The 25,081-nt window shown below is 38.7% G+C and overlaps 1 protein-coding gene across 1 annotated transcript in view; it reads right to left on the reverse strand.

The window, feature by feature from the left end:
• Nucleotides 1-481: 481 nt before the first annotated feature.
• LOC145269168 (uncharacterized) overlaps nt 482-25,081 on the reverse strand; it is an 85,709-nt gene continuing 61,109 nt past the window's right edge. Inside the window, exons 6-9 of the mRNA XM_080124777.1 lie at nt 18,183-18,215; nt 13,930-15,263; nt 7,459-7,557; nt 482-3,939 (exon numbers count right to left, since the gene is read on the reverse strand). Of these exons, the coding sequence (XP_079980903.1) occupies nt 3,176-3,939; nt 7,459-7,557; nt 13,930-15,263; nt 18,183-18,215 (2,230 nt within the window). The 3' untranslated portion in view covers nt 482-3,175. The remainder of the gene's footprint in view (nt 3,940-7,458; nt 7,558-13,929; nt 15,264-18,182; nt 18,216-25,081) is intronic.

The following is a 25,081-nucleotide window of genomic DNA, read 5'->3' on the forward strand; positions in this document are numbered from 1 at the left end:
CAATCATCATATATATATATATATATATATATATACTTATTAATTTTAATTATGCATATCATTCATATATATATATGTATATATATATATATATATATATGTACACACACAAACTTGAAATAAACAAAATTGATATTTTATTCATAATTCCAGAAACTGAATACACATGCACAGCCTAGGTCTCTACATGTGTTTGCTTGTCTTACTATTTTCCATTTGACTACTAGCGAATGTCTGCTTCCCTTGAGTTCCCAGTATTTGTTTGCTAGAGTTGTTTTCATTCGGTGTTTTGTATTATTGAACATACTTTTGTGGTCATAATATCGAGTCGGTAGTCAAATGGAAAATAGTAAGACAAGCAAACATATGCAAAGACCCAGACGATCCACGTAGATTATGCCTTATGAAAAATGTGCTATCCTATACTTTAAAGAACACCAACATCTATTAAACTGTAGGAGAGAAATAGCAAACAACTGTGTTCACAGGATAAAATTTACTTCAGGATAGAGATACAAAATTATTTTAAAACTAACAATAACAATAGGAAATAAACAAATAAAAAATAAATAAACATACATATACAATCACACACACACATATATAATATATATATATATATATATATTTATATTTATATATAAACTAGCATATAAAATATTAAAATATTTTTTTAAATAAGTCAGGACACTAGATATCTACACTCCCTGCCAAAATAGCACACACAAAGGAACAGGTCAACCAGAGGTCAACTGGGCCTTTGTCCTGTAAGCACTATTGATATTAAATGCAGAATTCAAAGTTTAAAGACCAAAACAAGTGCAGAATTTGTTTCAGACATTTGAACATTACACTTTACTAAAATCTTAAGGAAAACATGCCACGCTTTACCATCTTCATGGTACGTAAAAAAATAAAAAATAAAACCTGTATTTCCTGATGAAATTTTTTATGAATCGAAATATTAAATTTAATTTAAATAAATAAAAATATTTACCTTTTAAAATTTAATTTCTTAATTGGATTCCTAACACAGTCTGGATTAGGAAATACAGGTTTTTCTTTTTTTTTTACGTATGATCTCTAAAAAAAATAACTATAGAATTACCATAAAAATACACGTTAAATGTTCAGATTCTTTTTTCACATGTAAAAATACATTTGTGGAGAACGATCAATCGATTCTAATTTTACTATTAGTTTAAAATCAATAAATATTTATCATTACTTCCAGCAGCAGAAGACATTAGTGACAATTTAAAGAATTGTTTTTGGCATTGGAAAAAAGATTCATTCTTTTTTTTCCGATTCTGATTCCCCAAATGTTATGATTTTTCCAATTCAAAATTCCGATTAATCATCCGAACACTAATATAATATTAAAGTCCATGTCGTTGGCAAGATAATTGTTCCCGTTTTAAAATTTTCATACAATTTTTTTCTAGATGTTCACGTATATCCGATAGATCTTTTTAAGATTCTAACTGTCCCTTTATGTTTTAACACGCAGGTAATTTTTCAATGTTGTGTCGACCGAAAATGACGTACATATTCTGCACAAAAATGGTTACTTAATATGATGCACTCTCAAACCTTCATCCTCATCCAGATTCCCTAACTATTACTAACAGCTTGTCTATTAATTATAATAAATTACAATCTCAGTCTAAGATTTTTATCAACTTAACTGGTCATCATTTGAAATGACAATGGATTGATATAAATCTGTAGACCGAGATCATTTATTCAATATTCTTATGAACCTTGAACATAAAACCTTCTGACACCTTTGTTACTTGTTTTTATTCTGCTTTATTCTTTATATATATATATATATATATGTATATATATATACTAGTTCATTTAATCACATAAATCAATATACAAAGAGATCATATTATGCCTATATTTTCAGTATTTACTTCAACAGTGCTCAATAGATAGGTAGAGCTAGGTAGTAAGTTATGAAAATATATATGGCAATTAAGCTATACAGAATATTCCACATTTCATCCTCGTTAGATGAATTCTCTCAAAAAAACGCGGAATATTCTGTGTAGCTTAATTGCCATATATATTTTCATAACTTACTAGATATATATATATATATATAGATTTATATATACATAAATAGACTTATATAAACATACATATACTTAAGACTTAAGTAGACTGAGACGTCATTTATTTCATGTTCTTATGAACCTTGAACATCAACCTTCTGACACCTTTGCTGTTTTCATTCTGCTTAACTTTATATATATATATATATGACTTAAGTATATTATTATAATATTTAATATACTTAAGTATACATCATTAATAGGACAATTGTTCCTAACTACGTTTTAAAATTTTCTTATCATTTCTTTCACCTATCTCATACATTCTGACCGATGGCTCTTTTTAACCCTTTACCACCAAATTGTACTTTCAAGCAGCCTTTCAAAAAAGAAAGGCTATCTTTCTTACTCTTATGACTTGTCAGCTCAACTTGTCTTCAAAGTACAGGTCTATGCATGATTCAACAACTTAATGAGGAGGTTTGTTTATGTTCCTGCGTCAATTGCATGCTTACTTCCGTCACATGTGGGTTTTTTTTTTCATTCACATTCACCCTCAACAAGGCATATCACCACTTGGACGTAAGGGGTTACAATTTGGGACCATGCCTAGAAAAGATTTACAAGATGTTGGTTTACATTATGTTTAAATCATACTGCATATCAGTAGAGTCAGGGAAGCAACTAGTAGAAAGGGAATTCCAAAGTCTAGCTGTTCGAGAGAAGAAACTATTAGAGTAGAAAGCTTCCTGAGTTTCTGAGGCAGTAAAGGATTAAGATTCTAACTATCCCTTTGTGTGTGAATACGCATGTGTTTTGTCAGACTTGATTTCTCAGAAAATGAAGATACACATTTTACACAGGAAAACGGTTTACAATTTGAGACCATGCTTAGAAAAAATTTAAAACATGTTGGTTTACATTATGTTGAACTTCTGGCATATTAGTACAGTCAGAGAAGCAGGTAGTAGAAAGGGAATTCCAAAGTCTAGCTGTTCGCGGGAAGAAATAATTAGAGACGAAAGCTTTCCGAGTTTCATGAGTAAAAACTTTTGCATGAAAAAAATTCTGGCGGCAAAGGATTAAGATTCTAACTCTCTCTATATGTCTCTTTATGTGTGAATACGCATGTGTTTTGTCAAACTTGATTTCCCAGAAAATGAAGATGCACATTTGACACAGGAAAATGGTTTTCCATCAGTGTGTATACGCATGTGTGTTTTCAATGTCGTGTCAACCGAAAATGATGCGGTGCAGATTGTGCACTTAAACGGTTTCTCCCCACTATGCGTGCGCATATGTCTGGTCAGCGTTGATTTCTCGGAAAATGCAGACCCGCAGATTCCGCAGGAGAATGGTTTCTCCCCAGTATGTATCCGCATATGTTTCTTCAGCGTTAATTTAATTGCAAATGAAGATTCACAGATTCCGCAGGAAAACGGTCTCTCTCCAGTGTGTATGCGGACGTGTTTTTTCAATGTCGATTCAGCAGAAAATGAAGACCCGCATACTTGGCAGCAAAATGGCCGCTCCCCAGTATGCACACGCATGTGCATGTTTAAATTTGACTTCTCAGAAAATGAAGATCCGCATAGGCTGCAGGAGAATTGCTTCAGCCCAGTGTGAACGCGCATGTGTTTTGCCAGACTTGATTTCTGCGCAAATGATGATCCGCATGTTTCGCAGGAGAATGGTCTCTCGCCCGTGTGTACGCGCAGGTGTTCAGTGAAAGATTGTTTGCGAGAAAATGAAAAGCCGCATATTTCGCAGGAAAATGGTTTCTTCTTCGTGTGGATACATGTGTGACGATTTAGATTTGATCTGTCCGTAAATGATGATCCACAGACTGAGCAGGAAAATGATTTCGACATTATATCTGCAAACAAATAAAAAAATATCAAAACAAATGCTTGACAATTCATTAAATATTATAAAAATAACTTAAACTATGTAAAATTACACATCAATAAATAAAAACACATCTAGAAAAAATATCTATCATTTACTGATGATAGTCATGAAATTAACATTATATCTATAAATATCAAAACATTATATCTATAAATATCGAAACATTATATCTATAAATATCAAAACATTATATCTATAAATATCAAAACATTATATCTATAAATATCAAAACATTATATCTATAAATATCAAAACATTATATCTATAAATATCAAAACATTATATCTATAAATATCGAAACATTATATCTATAAATATCAAAACATTATATCTATAAATATCAAAACATTATATCTATAAATATCAAAACATTATATCTATAAATATCAAAACATTATATCTATAAATATCAAAACATTATATCTATAAATATCAAAACATTATATCTATAAATATCAAAACAAGTATTTAACAATTCATTACATTTTTATAAAAATAACTTATGTAGAAATACTGATGTTGCCCAATCGTAAGATACACCTAACTATGATAGTATAATTCATGCAGGTTGCATATATTGTCATGTAATTTAGTTAATAACTAAAACACATATCAGTGCAAACATACATTTGAAATAGACATTACTACAGTCTTTATTTACAACAATGTGGTTGCTTGTTGTCGGCATTTGTTATAGTTATACGACAATGAGAAAAAAGAAAAAAAATGTCTATTATTCACTCAAATTGATTGAAATATTTGCTTTAGTTTTTAAATTTTATACATAACTAGCAGGCCTCTAAAGGGACTATAAGGGCATAGCCCACTTAAAACTTAAATAAAAATTTTTATTTAAGAAATCTTGTTCCTTAGAAGTGCTGGTTGAGTTTGAATAAAACAAATACGTATTATATACGTTTGAAACCAAAAAACAACGCATTATTACAAAATAAACATTTATTTTGTTTCAAAATTATGTTGAAATTCATAAATATATTTTAAGGCAAAGCCTAATCATCAGTATGTCTTTCTATCTTTTTTGCCATGTTGTTGCTGGAGCAGTGAATTAGAAAGTAGAAGTCAGTTTGTTGTTTTTACGGTAGTTTTTTTTAAATCTCGGAACGGTGCGTTAGGTCACGCAGGATTCACGTTAAGATTTCTTGTTCCTTAGAAGCGCCGGTTGAGTTTGAATAAAATAAATACGTATTATATACGTTTGAAACCAAAAGCAATGCATTATTACAAAATAAACAGACATTTGTTTTGTTTGAAAATTATGCTGAAATTCATAAATATATTTCGAGACAACATATAACCGATTTAAATGAAATTTAAATCATATGATCAAGACATTTATTCAGAGTTTCTTGTTTTTTTAACATTTCTGCTTTTTCTAACTATGTAGAAATGCACATCTACTAACTAAAAACAGGCCACCCAGTCCTAAGATACACTTAAATACTGCCCAGTAGTTTTCTTATACTGCGTCTATTCAGGTTACATGATGAGGTAGGTTGCTAGCAGTACCTCGGTGAGCACTTTCACTGTTACCCGTTGCTTGCCAATGTACATGCATTTTTCCAAGTCTGAGCGTGGTGTGAAGTATGCTGTGGACGGGGGCCTCTGTGGAATGCGGGGGTCGTTCATTTCTTTTCGAGCTAGTCCAACATCTTACCAGAGAGTCAATGCGTTGTATTTTTTCAACTAGTGACTAACTGACTCCTGAGTTGGGGTTGCAAAATAACGATCATTTCGCAACTTTTAAACTGGTCCCATCGCGGATCATCCAACCCAACTATAGTCAGAATAAATTTTCAACAAATACCAAAATTTCCACGCATTTTATTTATTTTGTTGGTCATTATGGCCGAAAGGATCAAAAGACTTACCTTTAAAAATTGATTTTCTAAAGTATCCAGGTACGACATGAACGAATATCAAAGTTTAATTTGTCGCAGGCAAGTAAGTTTAATTTTTATGACATCAAGATCTTCATATTCCAATATTTTATCTAATACCTTAAAGTGGCCGCCACTTTTTCTTGTTACATAAGACACTTGACAGCATGCTCCAAGCAATACAAAACACCACCTCTCCATGTTAAGAATGGCAATCAGTGAAAACAATAGGAAATACATTGGTATTTGTACAGTTTAATCAAGACATTAAAAAAATGAAAATATCAAAAAAAGGTTATATTGTATGTATCCGTTTTGAACTGAAGATCTCTGAAGAAAAAAAAAAAAATTCACTTAATTTGATCGAGTAGTTTTTTTTTACAGCTGAAAAACACATTTTTATGTATAGCGACTTCTTGATAGGATGCTATAAAAAAGGTATAATCAAGGACCAAGGTCTGAGGCTAAGAAATTTATCCCAACACATCAATGACAACTGGCTGAGAGAGAAAGAGAAAAAGAATGTCTTACCTCTTGCAATAGATGCCGTCAGTTGCGACCTCAGGTATTAGTCCCGTAATAATTCTTATCAATACAATAATTGATTGAGAAAAGAAAAAAACAAAGGAACTACCAAGACGGTGTCCCAATTGTAAATAAGAGAAGAAGAAAAAAAGAAAAGGAAAAAGAAGAAAAGGAACAACTACAGACACGGTGTGAACCGATTGTAAAGATGGGGGTGAAAATAATACACAAGCTAGTCAACCCATACAATTTTATAGAAGGTCTAGGGTCACATGATTTATCCATTAGTATAAAAAACAATCACAAAGGGAAAGACGCTTTCGCATCCACCTGTCAAAACCTGAGGTCATTGAAGGTAGGAAAGATTTTCTTATATATGAGAGCGCGTTGAAGGCAGACATTTTTGATTTTTTTTTTTTTTTGTTTGGAGTTTATAAACGCCACGGGAAGATAACTCCATGTAAAGCGCCGACACTCCCTTCCCATCTTTAATAACTAGCTTTTCTTCCTAAAAATCGAATATTTTGCTCGGTATCATAACAAATTGTTTTTTCGCTGTAAAATAAAAACTACTTGATGAAATTAGGTGTCATTTTTGTCAGAGAACTTCATTCCATAACAGATACGTACAATTTAGACTTTTTTTTTTTTTTGATATTTTCATTTTTTAATGTCTTGATTAAACTTTACAAGTACCAATACATTGAATAATAAAGGTCTTAATATCATAAGAAATACTTGCCGGCGACAAATTTAACTGTTATATTCGTTCACACTAGACCCAAACACACCTAGAAATCAATTTTATAATGGTGAGTCTTCGTTTTGTCCTATATATCACATTGACCTTTTTTCTGTTTTTTTTTTTTTTTTTTTTTTAATATGGAGAAGATATTGGTATCGAGAAATAATCGAATAATGAAATTTCACTAAATTATGTTTTCTGCGTTAAATTAAAAAAAAAAGTAACGCTGGACTTGAATTGAATTTACAAAAAATACAACAAATAAAAGGCGAAAAACGTTGTGCTTTGAAAGAATACTTACATTTTTGTTACGTACTTTTGTGATTGAAGTGTTTTCGTAGAAAAAGGGGCAAAATATTAACATAAGGTTTTACGATTAAATCTCGTATTGATGCTCGGGTAAGTCGTTCGTTTTGTTAACTGTAGTATTTTGGGACAGAATTTCATTACAGCTTAGCTTGTCCTAAGAACTAATTTGTTCGAGGTGATAAAATAACTAGTCTTTAATATTCATTGTTACCCACAATGCAATTGAACAGTATTTACTTCCGCCTGTTTACATTGGCTTGTTATCTAAAAGTTGGTTTTTTTTTTATTTTGTTATTGCATATTACATGTATCCTCTATTTATTGATAAAAAAATAAATTAAAAAAAAACATAAGCTCGCAGACAACATTGTTTACTAGTTTGGAGTTCCACTTTCCGCGGAATAGACGCAACTCCGGTGACAAGCAAAAAAGGTTCCTTCTTATTAATGTTCCCTCGAGGAAAAAAAAAAAAAATTAAATAAACATGACTTGGAAAAAAATAATGCTTCTTCGTTAATACAAAAAAGTTCACAAATCGAAATATTAAATTTCAAGCAAAACGAATAAGGTAAAACTTGTGGAGAACGCTCTGTTTTACAGAAATTGAAATTTCGTTCTCTTATAATTATTATTTTTTTTTAATTACGCCCCAAAATCGAAAAAGTAATCAAAAGAATAGCATTCAACAATCGTACTTATATATATAAACGAAATATGTTTTTGGTAAAACTTGCGGAGAACGCTCTGTTTTACGGTTATTTTAAAAATAGAACGGAAATTTTAAATTCGTTCTGTTTTAAATTCGGTACGCTAACTCACCGTTCACATTCGACATGTCAACTTTTATAGGTTTTCGGGCATGCTGACAAGGTTGTGGGGTGTTTATTTCGAAAGCCGTTCTTAACAGTGTGAGGCTAGGAGGGGTGCCTATTCCGAAAGCCATTCTTAACATAGGTGGTTGAAGATGTTTATTTGTTGTAAGCATATCCGAAAACCTATAAAAGTCGACATTTCCAATGTGAACGGCGAGTTGGATTTATGTAAAATAAAAATACCTAAAATCTGTGCCTAAACCTAAACGTAGATTCCATGATCAAACTTTTTTCTTAGAACTGCAGGTGTATCAGAATTTTTGTAGGAATTTTTGACACCCCTAACACGAAACTGCGAAAAAAATATAAAAAAACTCGTAATTTCTCTTTTAAAAGTGGGTTGTTTATTTTCTTTATGGATTATACTTCCAAAATAAACTATTAAAGTTGTTTTAAAAGTAATAGAAATTTTTTTTTTTTTACTTTAAAAAAAACAGTAATGAATTTTACGAACTCAATATTTTTCAATTTTTAAACTTTAGAAATCTATCAAAATTTTTCTATTGATTCTATTTTTACGATATTTTCAGGGTCAATGTGAAATTTTATGCTCTTTCCAATAAACTGAATATAATATTTTAGACAAACGCTCTTTTTTTTTTTTAATTCACGCCCCAAAGTAAATAATTAATTTACTCACCAAAGTTTTATATATCACAAATTGAAGAGAAAAGGTCAATAAATAATATATTCAAATTTAAAACAAAAAAAGTAGTGTTTTTTAAAAATTTACCTGCAAAGTCCGAAGTTTAAAACCTTAAAAAAAAAAAAACACGTTGTTTGGTTTTTGTTTGTTTGGTTTTTTTTTTAATGAAACCTTGGTCCTTGCTCCTTTAATTGAAAAAAAAAAAAAAATTAAGGCTTGAATTACATTTTTCGAGGGGTTATAAGCTTGGAAAGACGGGGTGGAATTATTCACTATTTTTCACGAAATTTCTGATACACCTAGAACTGCACGCCTGTGGAATTGTCTTCCGTTCTCCTGCTTTCCAGCTATCTATAATATGGTTGTCTTCAAATCCACTGTTAACAATTTCTGATGAGCCGTTCCACTTAAGTTAACAAATTTACCGAACTTCCATTACTATCGATTACTATATTGTCCTTACACTCTTTAACCCTTATCCTTGAGTGGATTCTCGGCCTTGATAAGTGGTGAGGCCTATAAAAAAAAATGTATACCGAATTAATTTTTTTCGTTTAAAAATTAAATTATTTCGTTTTCCTTAATAAAATTTTATTTTTTCTTAAAAAAATTGGTAAAACTTGTGGAGAAGGCTCTGTTTTATGGTTGTTTTTAAAATGGAACGAAAATTTAAATTTCGTTCCGTTTTAATTTTTTTTTTTTTTTAATTGCGCCCAAAAAAAATCGAAAAAGTAGTCGAAAGAATAACATTAAAAACAAAGCGAAGGTTTTTCTGTATATAAAAATAAAATTTTATTTACAAAAAACAAAATAATTTAATTTTTTAACGAAAAAAGTCAATTTGGTATACCTTTTTGTTTTTTTTTTGTTGTTTTTTTACACAATTCCAACTGACCGTTCACATCGGAAATGTCGACTTATATATATATTCGGGTATGCTTACGACGAATAAACACCTCGTTCCCCATGTTAAGAACGGCTTTCGGAATAGACAGCCCCAACCTTGTCAGCATATCCGAAAACTAGGTACGTGCAAAATGAATGGAGATGCTCAAAATGAATAAACATTTTGACCCCTCCCATTACTTAAAAATTCACCAAAAATCGGCAGTAACCATGGAGTGCCATGGTTGTTCATCTTGCATATAGTGGCTCAGGAAGGCCAGCCTCTCAGCATCTCGATGACACTTCAAGTCCGGCATTCCCAAGCCTCCCTCACACGGACATTGAATACAGACCTGTCTGCTCACCCAGTGTCTTCCTCTGTCCCAAAGAGTTCGACAAGAGCTTTTAGGTGTTGTGCAGGCAGGGGAAGTATGGCCAGTCGGTAAAGGATGAGAGGAAAGACGTAAGTGGCGCACGCCTCAGCTCTACCCTTTAAGGAAACTTTCCTAGGAAGCCACGAATTGACTGCAGCCTCCACCTTTGACCGTACCTCCAACCAATTCTTGTCAAGCTGGAGACCCGGTCCAAACCACACGCCGAGGATCCGGACCAGGCCATCTGTCCAGCTGAAAGGCGCCGGGAGGTTTGCGTTGCCACTCCAGGTGCCCAACCGCAGTCCGACCGACTTGCTGCGGTTTATCTTGGCCCCCGGTATTCTTTCGTACTGTGCGAGTGCCTCCGACACGACCTCAATGTCTCTGAAGCCCGACACGAAGACCGTGACATCATCGACGAACGCGGATACCTTGGCAGCTGAGCCGCCAGGCAGAGCCATTCCGTGCAGGGCCGAATTTGCCTCCCCATGTCTCAGCTTGCGGAGCAGAGGCTCCAAGGCCAGGACATAAAGCAGGGGCGACAGCGGACAACCCTGACGAACCGACCGAGAGATAACAAAAGGTTTCGAGCGCTTTCCGTTGATTTGCACAACAGCCATGGGCTGTCGATACATTACAGAGATCCACTTGCAAAAGTCCGGTTTAAAACCGGCGGCCTCTAAGACAGATGCCAGGAAACGATGTTCGACCCTATCGAAAGCTTTGGACTGATCTAAGTTGATCAGTGCGGCTTCCGTGTCGTCATCTATTCCCCCCTCTAGGATCGTGCGGATCAGGTGCAAGTTGTTCTGAATCGATCTCCCCTTCACAGCGTAGTTCTGTTCTGGTTCAACCAACTCATCGATAGCAATCTGCAGCCGATTCGACAGGACCTTGGCCAAAATCTTCAACTCTGTGTTTAGCAGAGTTATGGGCCTGTAGTCGTCTAACTCTTCCCCTCCATGCCCGTCACCTTTCTTCAGCAATGTGATCACTCCCTTGGTTACCTGCCCTGGGACTGATCCCTGAGCAAACCAATGGTTGAACATATCCGTCAGAAGAGACAGAAACATGGGCGACAGCCTCAAGTACAGTTCGTATGGCAGACCATCAAGTCCTGGCGATCTGTCACAGCTGACCTGCTTCAGCACAGTAAAGACCTCCCGCTCCGTCACCCGGCCCTTGCAACTAGCCACCTCAGAGTGGGGAGAGTCGGCCAAATAGTCGCTAAACTCAAGGACCGGGAGATCCGGCTGCTGCGTAAAACGCTCGTCGAAATGTTCTCGAAACCCCTCGGAGACCTTCCGAGTCGATTCCAGGGTGCGTCCATCCGGATGTCTGACTTTCGCAATGTATTTGTCTGAACCACGCCTAGAAACCTCACGGCGCATGTCTGCATCAGAATTGACTGCTTCGTTGCCTATCTTTCTAAGCCTAGCTCTAACTACTTGGCCTTCGTAACGCTCGCTAGTCTCGCGTAGAAGGTCCTGCTTAGCTAGTTCCTGACTAACCCTATCACCCTCCCCCATAGCCCGGGCTAGTTTCTCCTCTAAAATTAAAGTGTGAGGCGCTGGGCATACTTGACGGAGAAGCTTCTGATCTTGGCTTTGAGACCTAACCACCACTTACTCCCGGTAACTGCCCCCACTAGTGCCTTTTTAATCAATTCTCTTAACTGATCTCGGAAGTCTTGTATCTCCAGAAGGGAGGTGTTTAACTTCCAGTACCCCGCTAACTTAGGCCTATTTGCTAGCTTCAGCCGGGCCATAACTAATTTATTGTCCGTCTGGCCTAGCCAAGTGAACGTGGAACAGGATAGGAAGTCTACTTCGCCTCTCCTAACTAACATCCTGTCCAAATAGGTATTTGGATAGGAGGAAACGCTATTGATCCACGTCCACATGTCTCGCCCTGTATGCTCGACCCGAAACCTGTCGACCAGACCGCATCTAGCCATCAGATCAACCAGGCTGGACTCACACCTCTCCGACCCTCTAGCTTCGCCTCCTACCTTATCTATCTTGGGGTCTAAGATGGTGTTCCAATCCCCCATTAGCACTACCCGCTTCCGACAATCTACAAACACATCGAGCTGACCGAAGAATGAGACCCTCTCACGAGCGGTGCTGGGTGCATGAACCGCGACCACCCGAAACACAGAATCTTTTACGGCAACATCGGCCACAACCAACCTGCCCTCCGCATCCCTATGAACAATGTCGACCGTCGTGGACAAGGTGTGTTTAACAAGCAAGGAGACTCCCTTCCCCCACGGGCTGCCATATGCTGAGAAAACCTCAAAATCTCGCGCCAGCACCTGACAGACCACAGAAGAAACGAAATGCGTCTCCTGAATCGCAGCGACATCCACTCCAAGGGACAAGAGGTCGTGCCGAAGGCAAGGCGCCCGGCCCAATGATCTCAAGCCCCTCGCATTCAGACTAGCCAAATTCAAAGCCATGGTACCTACTTTAAGATGTGTTACACTCAGCTTCGAAATCAGTCGGGGAAAGGACGCCGACACTGTATGCAATGCTCAAGGTGGTCAGGTTTTTCATATCCTGACCTTCTCTCACAATGCCGCCAACGTCCAAAGAGAAAGTCAATTTAAGGGCCCTATAAAGTGACGGATGAACCAACACTGGGACCCTTCCCTTGCATTGTTTTGAGAGTTCCTCAAGGGAAGGGTCATTTTTTCTAATCAGTTCAATTCCCGGAACAGCCCCTTCAACGGCCTCCAGAATTGTCCATAAGTTTGTCTTGCTGGCCTCTGGAAGCCTGACAAAAGTTGTTAGCAGTGGGGTGTCCGGGAAATTAGAGGGAACATTAATGTCTTTTCCCCCTATCTGTTGGCAATCCAGCAGAGGTTTTAAATTTTTTCTCTGTCGGTGGTGTAAATCCATTGCCACAGACAGGGGGTCTATAAAACACAGTTTCTCCCTCATTTCAAGGGGAAGAGTCTCTGATGCAGTAAGTCCGTGAGCGGGAGAAGTTGAAGATTCTCTCCCCCTCCTGGGTTCACTCTTTTCTTTTTGGGGTGGTGGATCGGCCTGCATTTGTGTGGGGACAGGTGTATGTGTGGTGTCTGGTGTTGGTGGTTGTGTGGTGTCTGGTGTTGGTGCCGTGTCTGGTATTGGTGTGGTGTCTGGTGTTGGAGCGGTGTCTGGTGTTGGTGCAGTGTGTGGTTTGGAGGGGGGAAGTGGGTTGTGTTGTTGTTTGGGGTGGTGTATGCTCACAGGGAGTGGAGGCCACCTTTTCTTCCCTTTTCCTTCTTTTCTTTTTCTTTTTCTGCATTTCGAGTGAACCGGAAAGTGGTGAGGTTGGGCTCTTCTCCCTCTCACTAGCTGATTCATCCTCAGAGGAGCAGTTTTTCCTCCGCTTGGTCCTCGTCTCGATTGGTGTGGGGACCGTTGATTGTTGCTGCTGCTCTGGTTGCTGCTTCTGTTGTTGATGTTGCTGCTGCCGGTGCTGCTGCTTGTCTGGCTGTTACTGTTGTTGCTGTTGCAACAGTTGTTGTTGCAGCTGTTTTTGCGGCTTTGGCTGCTGCAGCTCTTGCTGCTCATGCTGATGCTGCTGCTTATGTGGTTGCTGCTGCTGTTGTTGTTGTGGCTGCGACTGTTGTTGCTGCTGTTGCTATTGAGCAGGTGGTTGGGTTGATGTGGAGATAGATGTGTTTTTCCGTTTATGCCCTGCCAACGTACTCCATTGATCCTTGGGCTTTGCCAACTCAAGGGCTGATGTTGGTGATTCCTTAGTTTCAGTGGCTGTTGCCACCCCCGCCACTGGAACTGTGTTTACTTGTGACGCTGGTTGGCTTGGAACTGCTTTTTGGGAGCAGTTTTTTGCCATGTGGCCCTGCTTCAGACAAGACCAGCAATGAGGGCGCCGACCCTCAATCACCACTGTCATGTTGGCTTCCTTGAAAGATATTGTAGCTGGTGTGCCTAGAAAGCCTTCTTTTTTGACACGCATTGCTACTGTATAACTTCCCAGGTGGACACCATTTTTGGAGCGTGCCGGGTCCATCCGCTCCACCTCTCCAAAATTACTGAGGAAAGCTCCCAGCAGTTCTGTGCGTAGATCAGCAGGAGCATTGAATATTTGTACTCGGATTCTCTTCCTGTCTCGATACTCTGACAGTAACTTAATACCTGCGCATTTAAGTTCTGTGCATGAGAACTTTTCTGCTTCATCCTTATTGGGGAGCAGTACGTCCCACATCGCGAAGCTCCTCTGGTGTATATACTTGGTCGGTATATTCAGTTTCTGGAGGAGCTCAGCCATTTCCTCTTTTTTCATCCCCTTGAGCTGATTTGCTCGGATGTCCGAAGTGATGAAGGATAGGATCTTATCCTCCATCGTCTCCCAGCCCCCAGGTATTGGCTTGAGGACGTTTCCCTCAATATATTCCTTGTACTTGGTAAGGTACAAGTCTTTATATTCCTGTGGGGAGAGTCTTTTATCAGCGGTTTTACCCCATGCAGATCTCTTTGAGGTCTTGGGCGAGGGGTCTTTTGTGGGGTTAAAAGATCGTTCTGCTGTCTTGGAGGTGTTTTCTGAGACAAGTTTCCCTTTAGAGCTTAATTGTTTCATACTTTGATTGGGTGTGTCCAGCACTGCTCCCTTATTTGGGGAGCTTCCCTTTGGGGGCGCATCCCCCTTCATAATGTCTCTTGAGGCAGCTATCTCCTTGCCAGCGTTCATTTCTGGGCTGTATACCTCTTCTTTTTGGGGGGAGCTGCCCTCGTGGGGAGCTTTTCCCACAGTAATGTCTTTTGGGACTGCTGCCCCTTGGTTTTGAGGATCTCGTGGGTGTACCTCCTCAGTTTGGTAATTTTTCCCTCTTTGGGGGAGCTGCCCTCGTGGGGAGCTTTTCCCTGGGCACTGTCTTTTGGGGCTGCTGTCTTTGCTTTCGTGTTGTCCGGGCAGTACGCCTCCTTGGTTTTGAGTGTTGCTCCCCCATGTGGGGGGTCGTACTTTGCGGGAGTTATCATTTCCTTGCCTGGTGTTGTTTCTTTTTCCTCTCTTCCTGTATCTGTGGTTTCCATGGTCAGTCAATGTGTATGGTAAAATCCGGAAAAAAAAAAAAAAAAAAAAAAAATTTTTTTTTTTTTTTTCAGTTTTGACTGACGTGGAGACGGCGTCCAAAGTGGGGAGCCGACTTTGGCGTCAAAAAGAAGTGGCGTCAAAGGCGGCAAAAGGGGAGATAGAACTGAGAGAGGGAGTGGGAAGTTAGTGGAGGGAAGAGAGAAAGTGTTTCCGACCCTCCCTCGCGGGAAGGTCGTAAATTATCAGCTTGGATCCCCCCTCACGGGGGGAGAGCAGAGAAAAACAAAGTGGGGGTGCAGAAAGCTTTTCAGGTGTTCTGGGCACGAGAATGTGTCGGCAGAACAGCACTGCCTTGCATGATGTAGGTATCAGAACAGATACTACACTTTGATCTTGGCCCGAAGGTGGTATTTATTTGCTCCCCCACCGAGCAAATTAGGCACAAGGCCGATTTTTAATGTGAGGAGTTAAGAGGAAATGGGGACCAACTCTCCGGGGAGTAGGGGAGCTGGATAGTGACAATTGGTATGAAGGATTGCCCCTACATTGACCAAGGTCTGATATGTGGAGTTACCCCCACATATGGTCTTTGCTTGCAGTATCTGTCGGAAAGATACTACACTTTGATCTTTACCCGAAGGCCACGAAGGTGGTCTATTCGCGACCATCCCTGCTGTGGGATTTATTTGCTTCCCCACTGAGCAAATTAGGCACAAGGCCGTTTTTTAATGTGGAGATAGGGGAAGGGGGAGGGAAAGGGGGGGACCAGCTCCCGAGAGGTAGGAAATGGGAGCTGGATAAGTAACTGTTGGTATGAAGGGTTTCCCCCTCAGTGACCAAGGTCAGATATGTGGGGTTACCCCCACATATGGTCTTTGCTAGTCATAGCTTGACCATCCCTGCTGTGACCATGATCTTTTCCCATCTAATAGCCTTCAATTACAGATCACTTTCGTACATCAACATGAAGGCAGTTTGACTGTAATGTCAATCATTTAGTCATGTCTTCTTAGTAGGATACTTGCTGGGTATCAGGATTCACAATCAGGGAGAAATTAAGCTGTTTTATCTGGAATTTGTGCATCAGTGTCCTTTCTTTTAAATTTAACATCCAGGTTTTTTGTTTTTTTTAATATTTGAATATATTTTTATTAGTGGCATGTTATTAGGAAATTAGGAAATAAAAAATATTTTTTAAAAATATCTATTTTGGTTAAAAAAAAAAAAACTATTTTGTGTTAATATAAGTTTTTTTTTAAAACTAACACGACCCCGCAAAAAAAAACAAAAAAAAAAACATGCATTCAAAAATTTCAGAATTCTGGTTTCGCCATATTATCAAAAATAAATAAATAACTAAAATGAATAAATAATTATTTATTTATATAAATAATCCAATATTTGTATGGTGTGATCAGTTTCTAATACATCGTTCTACTAAATCAATCCCCCATATTGAAACCACCTGACAAGAACAAACACACCCTTCTTATATAAATGAATTTTCATTTATTAATCTAAGGCAATGATATTATTCAATGTATTCCGTATTGTTTTCACTGGTGGCCATGTTTGTTTTTGCACGTGCGTGCATTCAATTTTTATTTATTTTGATAGTATGGTAGATGATTGTCCAATCGATAATACGAGGGGCATACAATAAGTAATGCCCCTGACCCACTTCTCATAGCAGTAGAGCAACGAAACTTGGCACAGTTATTAGCCTTTCTCTACATAGGAACCACCCAGAGTTATGCATTTTTCCCATTGTTTGATGCAGCTCTGGAGACCGTTTTTGTAGAACACCCCACGTTGGTCCTCCAACCATAACGTGACTTTAGAAATCAAGGCTGCATCATCTGGGAGACGCTTTCCTTTCAACTTCATGGCTAGGATGAGGTGAAAGTCAGAGGGTGTAAGGTCAGGAGAGTAGGGAGGATGGGGCAAGATTTCATAACCACATGCCCATGCTTCTGATCTGGTGACATGCGAGTTGTGGACTGGAGCGTTGTCCTGCAGGGGGAGGGTACTTTTGCTGATCTTGCCCCGCCTCTTGATTTTGATAGCTTTCCTTAATTTCCTCAAAAGTGAAGCATAATAGGCTCCTGTAATTATGGTACCCTTTGCCAGAAAATCTGTCATCACTACTCCATTCTGGTCCCAAAAAACTGTGAGCATGACCTTGCCAGCGGAGGGCTGTACCCTTGCTTCTTTGGAGGTGGTGAGTGCAAGTGCTTCCACTGTATTGACTGGACTTTGGTCTCTGGATCATAGTGATGGACCCAGGTTTCATCCTGTGTAATCAGTCTTTTGAAAAACTTTGACTCATCTTCTTGGCACATCTCCAAATTCATCCTCGAGCACTTCTCACTTCTGGAATGGTGTGAGCAACCTGGGAATCCACCTGGCAGACACATGCATATGCAAATGGTCATGAATGATAGTTTCCACAGACCCTGTACTGATCTTGACATCTTGGGCTATTTGGCAAATAGTAATGCACCCATCTTCCAAAATGGCAGCCTCAACTTGACGGACAGATTCCTCATCAATGGCAGGGGGGGGGGCGACCAGGTCTCGGAGCTGTTTCCACAGACTTCCGGCCATGTTTGAATTCACGATGCCAGCGTTTTACAAGGTCATATGATGGGGCATTATCACCATAAGTTTCTTTCATTTCATCAAAAGTCTCCTGTGGTGTGCGTCCTTTCAAATACAAAAACCGGATCACTGCTCGACATTCAACAGGCTCCATTTCACACCTGACTCAGTTCAAACACCTGTAAAACAGAAACCACAATTAGTTCAGAGCTGTAATTTGCCACATAACCCGTAGAGATATAAATCATTGCACATGCAAAATTTCAGCTAGATCAGACAACTGAAAGTGGGTCAGGGGCATTACTTATCGCTTTCCCCTCGTAATCCATTGAAAATACTGGAAAAAAGACGAAATGGAAAAAATTCAAAGAGGGTGTGCATTGTACAGGTCCCTGCTATTTTTTCCCCATACATTAAATACAAATTCGATAGATGACATTGAAAGAAATGTCAAAATGCACAGTGATGGAAGATTGCTGAGATGCAACAGACGACACCTACAAGACACCAACAAGAGCTACATAATTCCCGGAGACAAACCATGTGTAACACACCCAGGCAACAGAATAGTTGGGATAATATAACACCACTGTCCCAACTGCACACTGACCCATTGAAGGCCAGAGCTCCATCTAACATCAACAATGAATACATCCCATCAGACAACTCATGTCAACCAATTGAATCGAACCAAAATAATAACCTAGGGCCGACCCAAAAGAACACGGTGAGCCCCACTGAAATACAAGGACTTTATACTATTCAAATAAACAATAAATAATATATATATATATGTGTACATTTTTTTTTTTATTACATTTTCACCCCAAACAAGGCACATTGCCACTTTAGTGTAGGGGGCTACTATCAGGGGCAACAACTACTAGGGCACTATGTTGGGATTTGGGCAGCAAAATGTCGGTTCACATTACACTTGAACTTCTGCATGTCAGTACAGTTGGGGAAGCAGGGACCTGGAATGGATTTCCAGAGTCTAGCGGTTCTGGGGAAGAAACTACTGGAGTAGAAAGATCTTTTACATCTAGGGATCTCTACCGTGTAGGGGTGGGATTTAGCTGCCTATCAGGTTTGTCGAGGGTGTCTATGTCATGGGGGCACAAGGGTCTTCAGTTCGCCAGAGCATTCACAATTAAAATACTTGTAGAACAGGCAGATGGATGCTACATTTCGTCGATGGGACAAAGGCTGAAGCTTAAATTTTTTTATTTCTTTTTTTTTACATAGTGATAACCACTTATCAAGGCCCGGAAGCCACTCAGGGATAAGGGTTATTGCAAGTACATTACGTTAGTGTGGAGATTTGATGAAGTGTTTACTTAAGGGGGCGGTTCATTAGGAATTTGTTAACGTTGGACTTGAAGACATTCAAGTTGTAGTCAGGTGGGAAGCAGGCAGGGCCTATCAGATTGGCAACTCTCTTTTGAACCTTGTCTAGGAGCAAGAGACTAGTAGCAGATGCACCAGTCCAAATGTGATGGCAATACTCCATACATGGGCGAATGGTGGCCTTATAGAGGTACAGGATACTTTCGGGTGTTAGTAGTTTTCTAGCATGGTAGCAAGAGCCTACCTTCTTTGCAGCGGTCCTGGCAATGCTTTCAATGTAATTGTTCCAATTCATGTTTCTTGTGAACGTTAGGCCAAGCAGTTTGAAAGATGTACTCTCAGACAGGGAGTCACTGGCCATTGCTATTGGTGGCAGAGAAGGTTTCTTGTAATTATTGAAGGAAACACGTTTAGTCTTGGCAGCATTGAATGTGACCATCCATTTTTGTCCCCATTCCACTACAGATTGGAGGTCATCCTCTAGTGTTTTTGCCATTTCTTTAAATGTGTGTTCATTTGTTTTCCTGTCATGCCTGTTATAGAGCGTGATGTCATCAACATATATACCCATCTCAGAGGTAATTTTGTCGGGGAGGTCACTAATGAATATTAAGAACAATAGAGGTCCAAGGATAGACTGCTGAGGCACTCCCGTATTTATATCATATTGTTTAGATGTACGACCGTCGAGGACAACCTGGATTTTTCTCTTATCTAAGAAGGATTTAATTATGTTAAGTATTCTAACAGTGATACCGTATGATCTAATTTTCCTGAGGAGACCTTCATGCCATACCCTGTCAAAAGCCTTGGATATATCTAGAGCTACTGCTCTGCCCTCCGCCGCTTTGTCCAGTGAATGGTATATACATTCAAATATTACAGTAAGGATGTCTGCTGTGGAATAGGCTTGTCTAAATCCATATAGTTTGTCAGTCAGAAGTTTAGCATCTGTAAGGTGACGGACTAGAGCATGGTTAATTATGGTTTCTAATATTTTGGTGAAAAGTGGGAGGAGGCTAATGGGGCGATAATTTTATAAGTCAGTTCTTTCGCCAGAATTCTTGAATACTAGTACCACAGAAGCAGTTTTCCAACAACCCGGAAAGCAAGATTCATTAAGGCATTTGTTGTAGAGTTTGGAGAGAACTGGAGCTACTTCGGCTGAGCACTTTTTTAATAGCACAGCTGGGATGAGATCGAGCCCACATGCTTTTGAAGTATCAAGGTTTTTTATGATAGCATGCACCTGAGCAGGGGTGATTTTTAGATCGTCTAGCGTGGCGTCTGTCCGCAAAGGAAAGTCAGGCAGGGGGTGGTTCGAAGGGTCCAGTGTAGAGTTTGAGGCAAACCGACTGGCAAGCATATTAGCCTTGTCGGTTGCTGAGCAAATAACCTTGTGATTATTGTTTAGTGGGGAATTGTTGATTGCCCATTATTTACTACATTGTTGTAGATTTTCCAGAAGTCACGAGTTCCTAATTTTTATGCTTCGATGCGTTTTTTAGTGGTTTCAGTAAATTCTCTCTTAGCTGTCGCTATTTCTTTCTTAACGTTACTTCTAGCTTCTATATACTTCTGTCTGTTTGAACTGGACTTATGTCGGTTAAATTTGCAGTATGCATGCTACCTTTGAGCAATGGCAGTTGCGCAAGTAGAAATAAACCATTGGAGAGAGTGGGGCTTGCTATAAAATTTCCGCATGGAAACATGTGCTTCAATTGCTGTTTTGAACCATTCAGTGGTCTCATTTGTTCACTGTTCAGCAGGAAAAGAAAAAATATTTCCCCATGGGGCATCTCTGATAAGATCTCTGATGGCTTCCCAATCAGCCTTTTTATAATATCTCGTTGTTTTGAGCCCTGGCTCTTCAGTTTTTGGGTCTTGAGTTTAGGGCGATTTCGACCATTATCACTGCATGATCAGCGTTCCTGAGTGGGCTGTTAGCATTTGTTATACAATCATCGGGAACTGATGTCAGAAACAGATCTAGAAGTGATGCGTGTTGTTCTTGCTGGTCAGGGAAACGGGTTGGAAACGTAACCATTTGTGATAGGGAGTGAGATATAGCGAAGCTATGTGTTGTGCTGCCCGCTGCATCTGTGTAAGTGGAGAATCCAAGCCAGTTTTTGTGGTGGACATTAAAGTCACCAAATACATGTACTTGTGCGCTAGTGTCGAGGGAGAGTGCTGTGTCTATGCTGTCAGAGACTTTGTTTATTATGGTGCAGTCCTGGGTCGAGGGAGAGCGGCAGAGAAAATAAAAGTAGCTAATGTTATGTTGTATGTTTAGTCTAAAGCACATAAAGGCTTGATCATCCGTTTCTAGGTTTGTTTCTCTAGTCAAGGGGAGGGTGTTACGAATGTAGACTCCAAGTCCGTGCATATGTCCGTCAGAGTCATTACGGCTGAATGAGAGATATCCAGGCATATTAAAGTAGTTAGAAGGGATGGGGGAGTGTAGGTTAGTCTCACTTAGTGCTAAGATATTCGGGGTATTTGTTAGGAGAAATGCTTCAACATCAGCTAAATTAGTTCTAAGCTCACGGATATTCGTGAATGCAAGCCTCAAGGGAGGAGGCAAGATGGATTTGTTTGTCCCTAGGCCTGGTTTAAGCTTTTTTTTTTATTATACTGTCACCATGTTTTTAAGGAGTTTCAGTTAGGTAAGGGGGCGCTGAACAAGAGGTTATGCAGGGTGTCAGATATGCAACACAAGTAGACCATTAGCTGACCTTTCTTCAACCAGGACTGTGGCCTCAGGAAAGCCTATTGGGGATGAGTGCAGAGTTCCTTTCCATGCACGACATGGCACTATAAACATCCCGATATTATACAACTGTTGATGGAGCAGCTGCTCTAAGCGCTACCAGAGTTAGGGCACCTGTACTACCAGTCGGAAACAGCAGCCAGGAACTGTCAATCTGGTAACCTCAACCCATCAGAAGAAGGTAAACCCAATTTAATTGCACAGGCATGTGTGGTACTCAAGCACTCCCAAGTGCCCAGTTTGGGGGGTGGGATGTGTCGGGAGTGGGGAAAATGGCGTTCATTGCCCTAGACAACAAGATCTACCACTAAGTGTTTTGTCGAATCACTCTGATAGTGTCTCTGCACCTGACTAATAGGCAAAGAAGGAGTAGGGAAGCTGGGTGATAGACAGAGCGTATCTACTCCCTAAGCAGTTTAGGTTTGCAGACCGATAATTTGTTTGAGTCATCAGCTCTAGGAAGGTTGCCATGTGGTAATAAACACCTTTTCTCAACGAAGAGGATGTAACAGTAGGATAACTCTGTAAATTATAAGAGTTACCGCCCTTGAATTGAGTCGTAGACGCAGTAGTAGTTCCATCAAGATGGCCGAATAAAGCAGTTACTCGTAATCTCGTGTCTTAAGTGTATTCATTACAATTATACATGTCACATCGTATTTCATATATATATATATATATATATATATATATATATATATATATATATATATATTAAATACAAATTCGATAGATGACATTGCCAGAAAAATTATTTTTATTCAAATGAATAAATTTATTCACTAATATATATATACATTATATATAAATATATATATATATATATATATATATATATATATATATATATATATACAGAGAGAGAGAGAGAGAGAGAGAGAGAGAGAGAGAGAGAGAGATTCTTCAGAATAAAAAAATGCAATATATCAACTGGTATGCAAATCCAGTGATTATCGGTCTTATAAAACATTGTTGGATGTAATATTTTATATAAGACAATCCAAGCTACATAAAATTGCTCAATATACAAGATAGAGCAAATGAATTATATATTAGGTATTTAAATATTTTGATTTGAAAAGGTTAATTTTCAAATATAGTACTCTATTTGTTTGCCAAGAAAGAATACAGTGTAAAAATATATTTCCTTTAACCATGAGTTTTCGATATTTACTTATCTAAGGAAATATATTTTTAAACTGTATTCTTTCTTTGCAAACAAATAAAGTTCTATATTTGAAAATTAACCTTTTCAAATCAAAATATTTAAATACCTCATATATATATATATATATAAATATATATATATATATATACGAGTGGCGTGCATTAAGTAATGCCCCTGACCAACTTCGAGTTGTCTGATCTAGCTGAAATTTTGCATGTGCAATGATTTATATCTCTATGGGTTATTTGACAAATTACAGCTCTGAACTAATTGTGGTTTCTGCTTTACAGGTATTTGAACTGAGTCAGGTGTGAAATAGAGCCTGTTGAATGTCGAGCAGTGATCCGGTTTTTGTATTTGAAAGGACGCACACCACAGGAGACTTTTGATGAAATGAAAGAAACTTATGGTGATAATGCCCCACCATATGACCTTGCAAAACGCTAGCATCGTGAATTAAAATATGGCCGGAAGTCTGTGGAAACAGCTCCGAGACCTGGTCACCCCCCCCCTCCTTCTGCCATTGATCAGGCATCTGTCCGTCAAGTTGAGGCTGCCATTGTGGAAAATCAGCGCATTACTATTTGCCAAATAGCCCAAGATGTCAAGATCAGTACAGGGTCTGTGGAAACTATCATTCATGACCATTTGCATATGCATAAGGTGTCTGCCAAATGGATTCCCAGGTTGCTCACACCATTCCAGAAGCAAGAACGTGTTGAATGCTTGAGGATGAATTTGGAGATGTGCCAAGAAGATGTCAAAGTTTTTCAAAAAACTGATTACACAGGATGAAACCTGGGTCCATCACTATGATCCAGAGACCAAAGCCCAATCAATGCAGTGGAAGCACTTGCACTCACCACCTCCAAAGAAGGCAAGGGTACAGCCCTCCGCTGGCAAGGTCATGCTCACAGTCTTCTGGGACCAGGACAGAGTAGTGATGACAGATTTCCTGGCAAAGGGTACCACGATTATAGGAGCCTATTATGCTTCACTTTTGAGGAAATTAAGGAAAGCTATCAAAATAAAGAGGTAGGCCAAGATCAGCAAAGATACACTCCTCCTGCAAGACAACGCTCCGGTCCACAACTCACATGTCGCCCAATAAGAAGCATGGGCGTGTGGTTATTAAATCCTGCCCCATCCTCCCTACTCTCCTGACTTTGCACCCTCTGACTTTTACCTCCTCCCAGCCATGAAGTTGTTTTTGAAAGGAAAGCGTCTCCCAGATGATGCAGCCTTGATTTCTGAAGTCACGTTGTGGTTGGAGGATCAACCTGGGGTCTTCTACAAAAACAGTCTCCAGAGCTGCATCAAACGATGAGAGAAATGCATAACTCTGGGTGGTTCTTATGTAGAGAAAGACTAATAACTGCGCCAAGTTTCGTTGCTCTACTGCTATGGGAAGTGGGTCAGGGGCATTACTTATTGCACACACCCCTCGTGTGTGTGTGTGTATATATATATATATATATATATATATATATATATATATATATATATATATATGTATATATATATGTATATATATATATAAGTATTACAGTTAAGTTTACCAAAATAATCCAAGATGGCAAAATTAATTTAACCAACATTTTGGATTTTGATTTATGGATTTTACCGTTGTTGGATATTTTACCTTTCACCAGGCTATCCATTCACGTAAAATCACCTTTTTCTTCACCCTATTCCCTCTCCTTCACTATTTGTGACCAAGTAAGGTCAATGACTTACTTGTAGTTTTATCAAATACTTTTACAAGCAAAATCTGATCCCGTATTTTGCTAAATTCTACCCTCTGATGAGAAAGAAAGTATTTCTTCAAAACTCCGCAGATTAAGGACTATCCACTTATTTTGTGCTTCCTTTTTTAAATTGAATATGTTTTTAACTCTTTTTCAAAGTGTTTTAAAAT

Source organism: Euprymna scolopes, chromosome 45 (assembly GCF_053919585.1).
Source record: "Euprymna scolopes isolate OS-2025 chromosome 45, ASM5391958v1, whole genome shotgun sequence".
NCBI lineage: Eukaryota > Metazoa > Mollusca > Cephalopoda > Sepiida > Sepiolidae > Euprymna > Euprymna scolopes.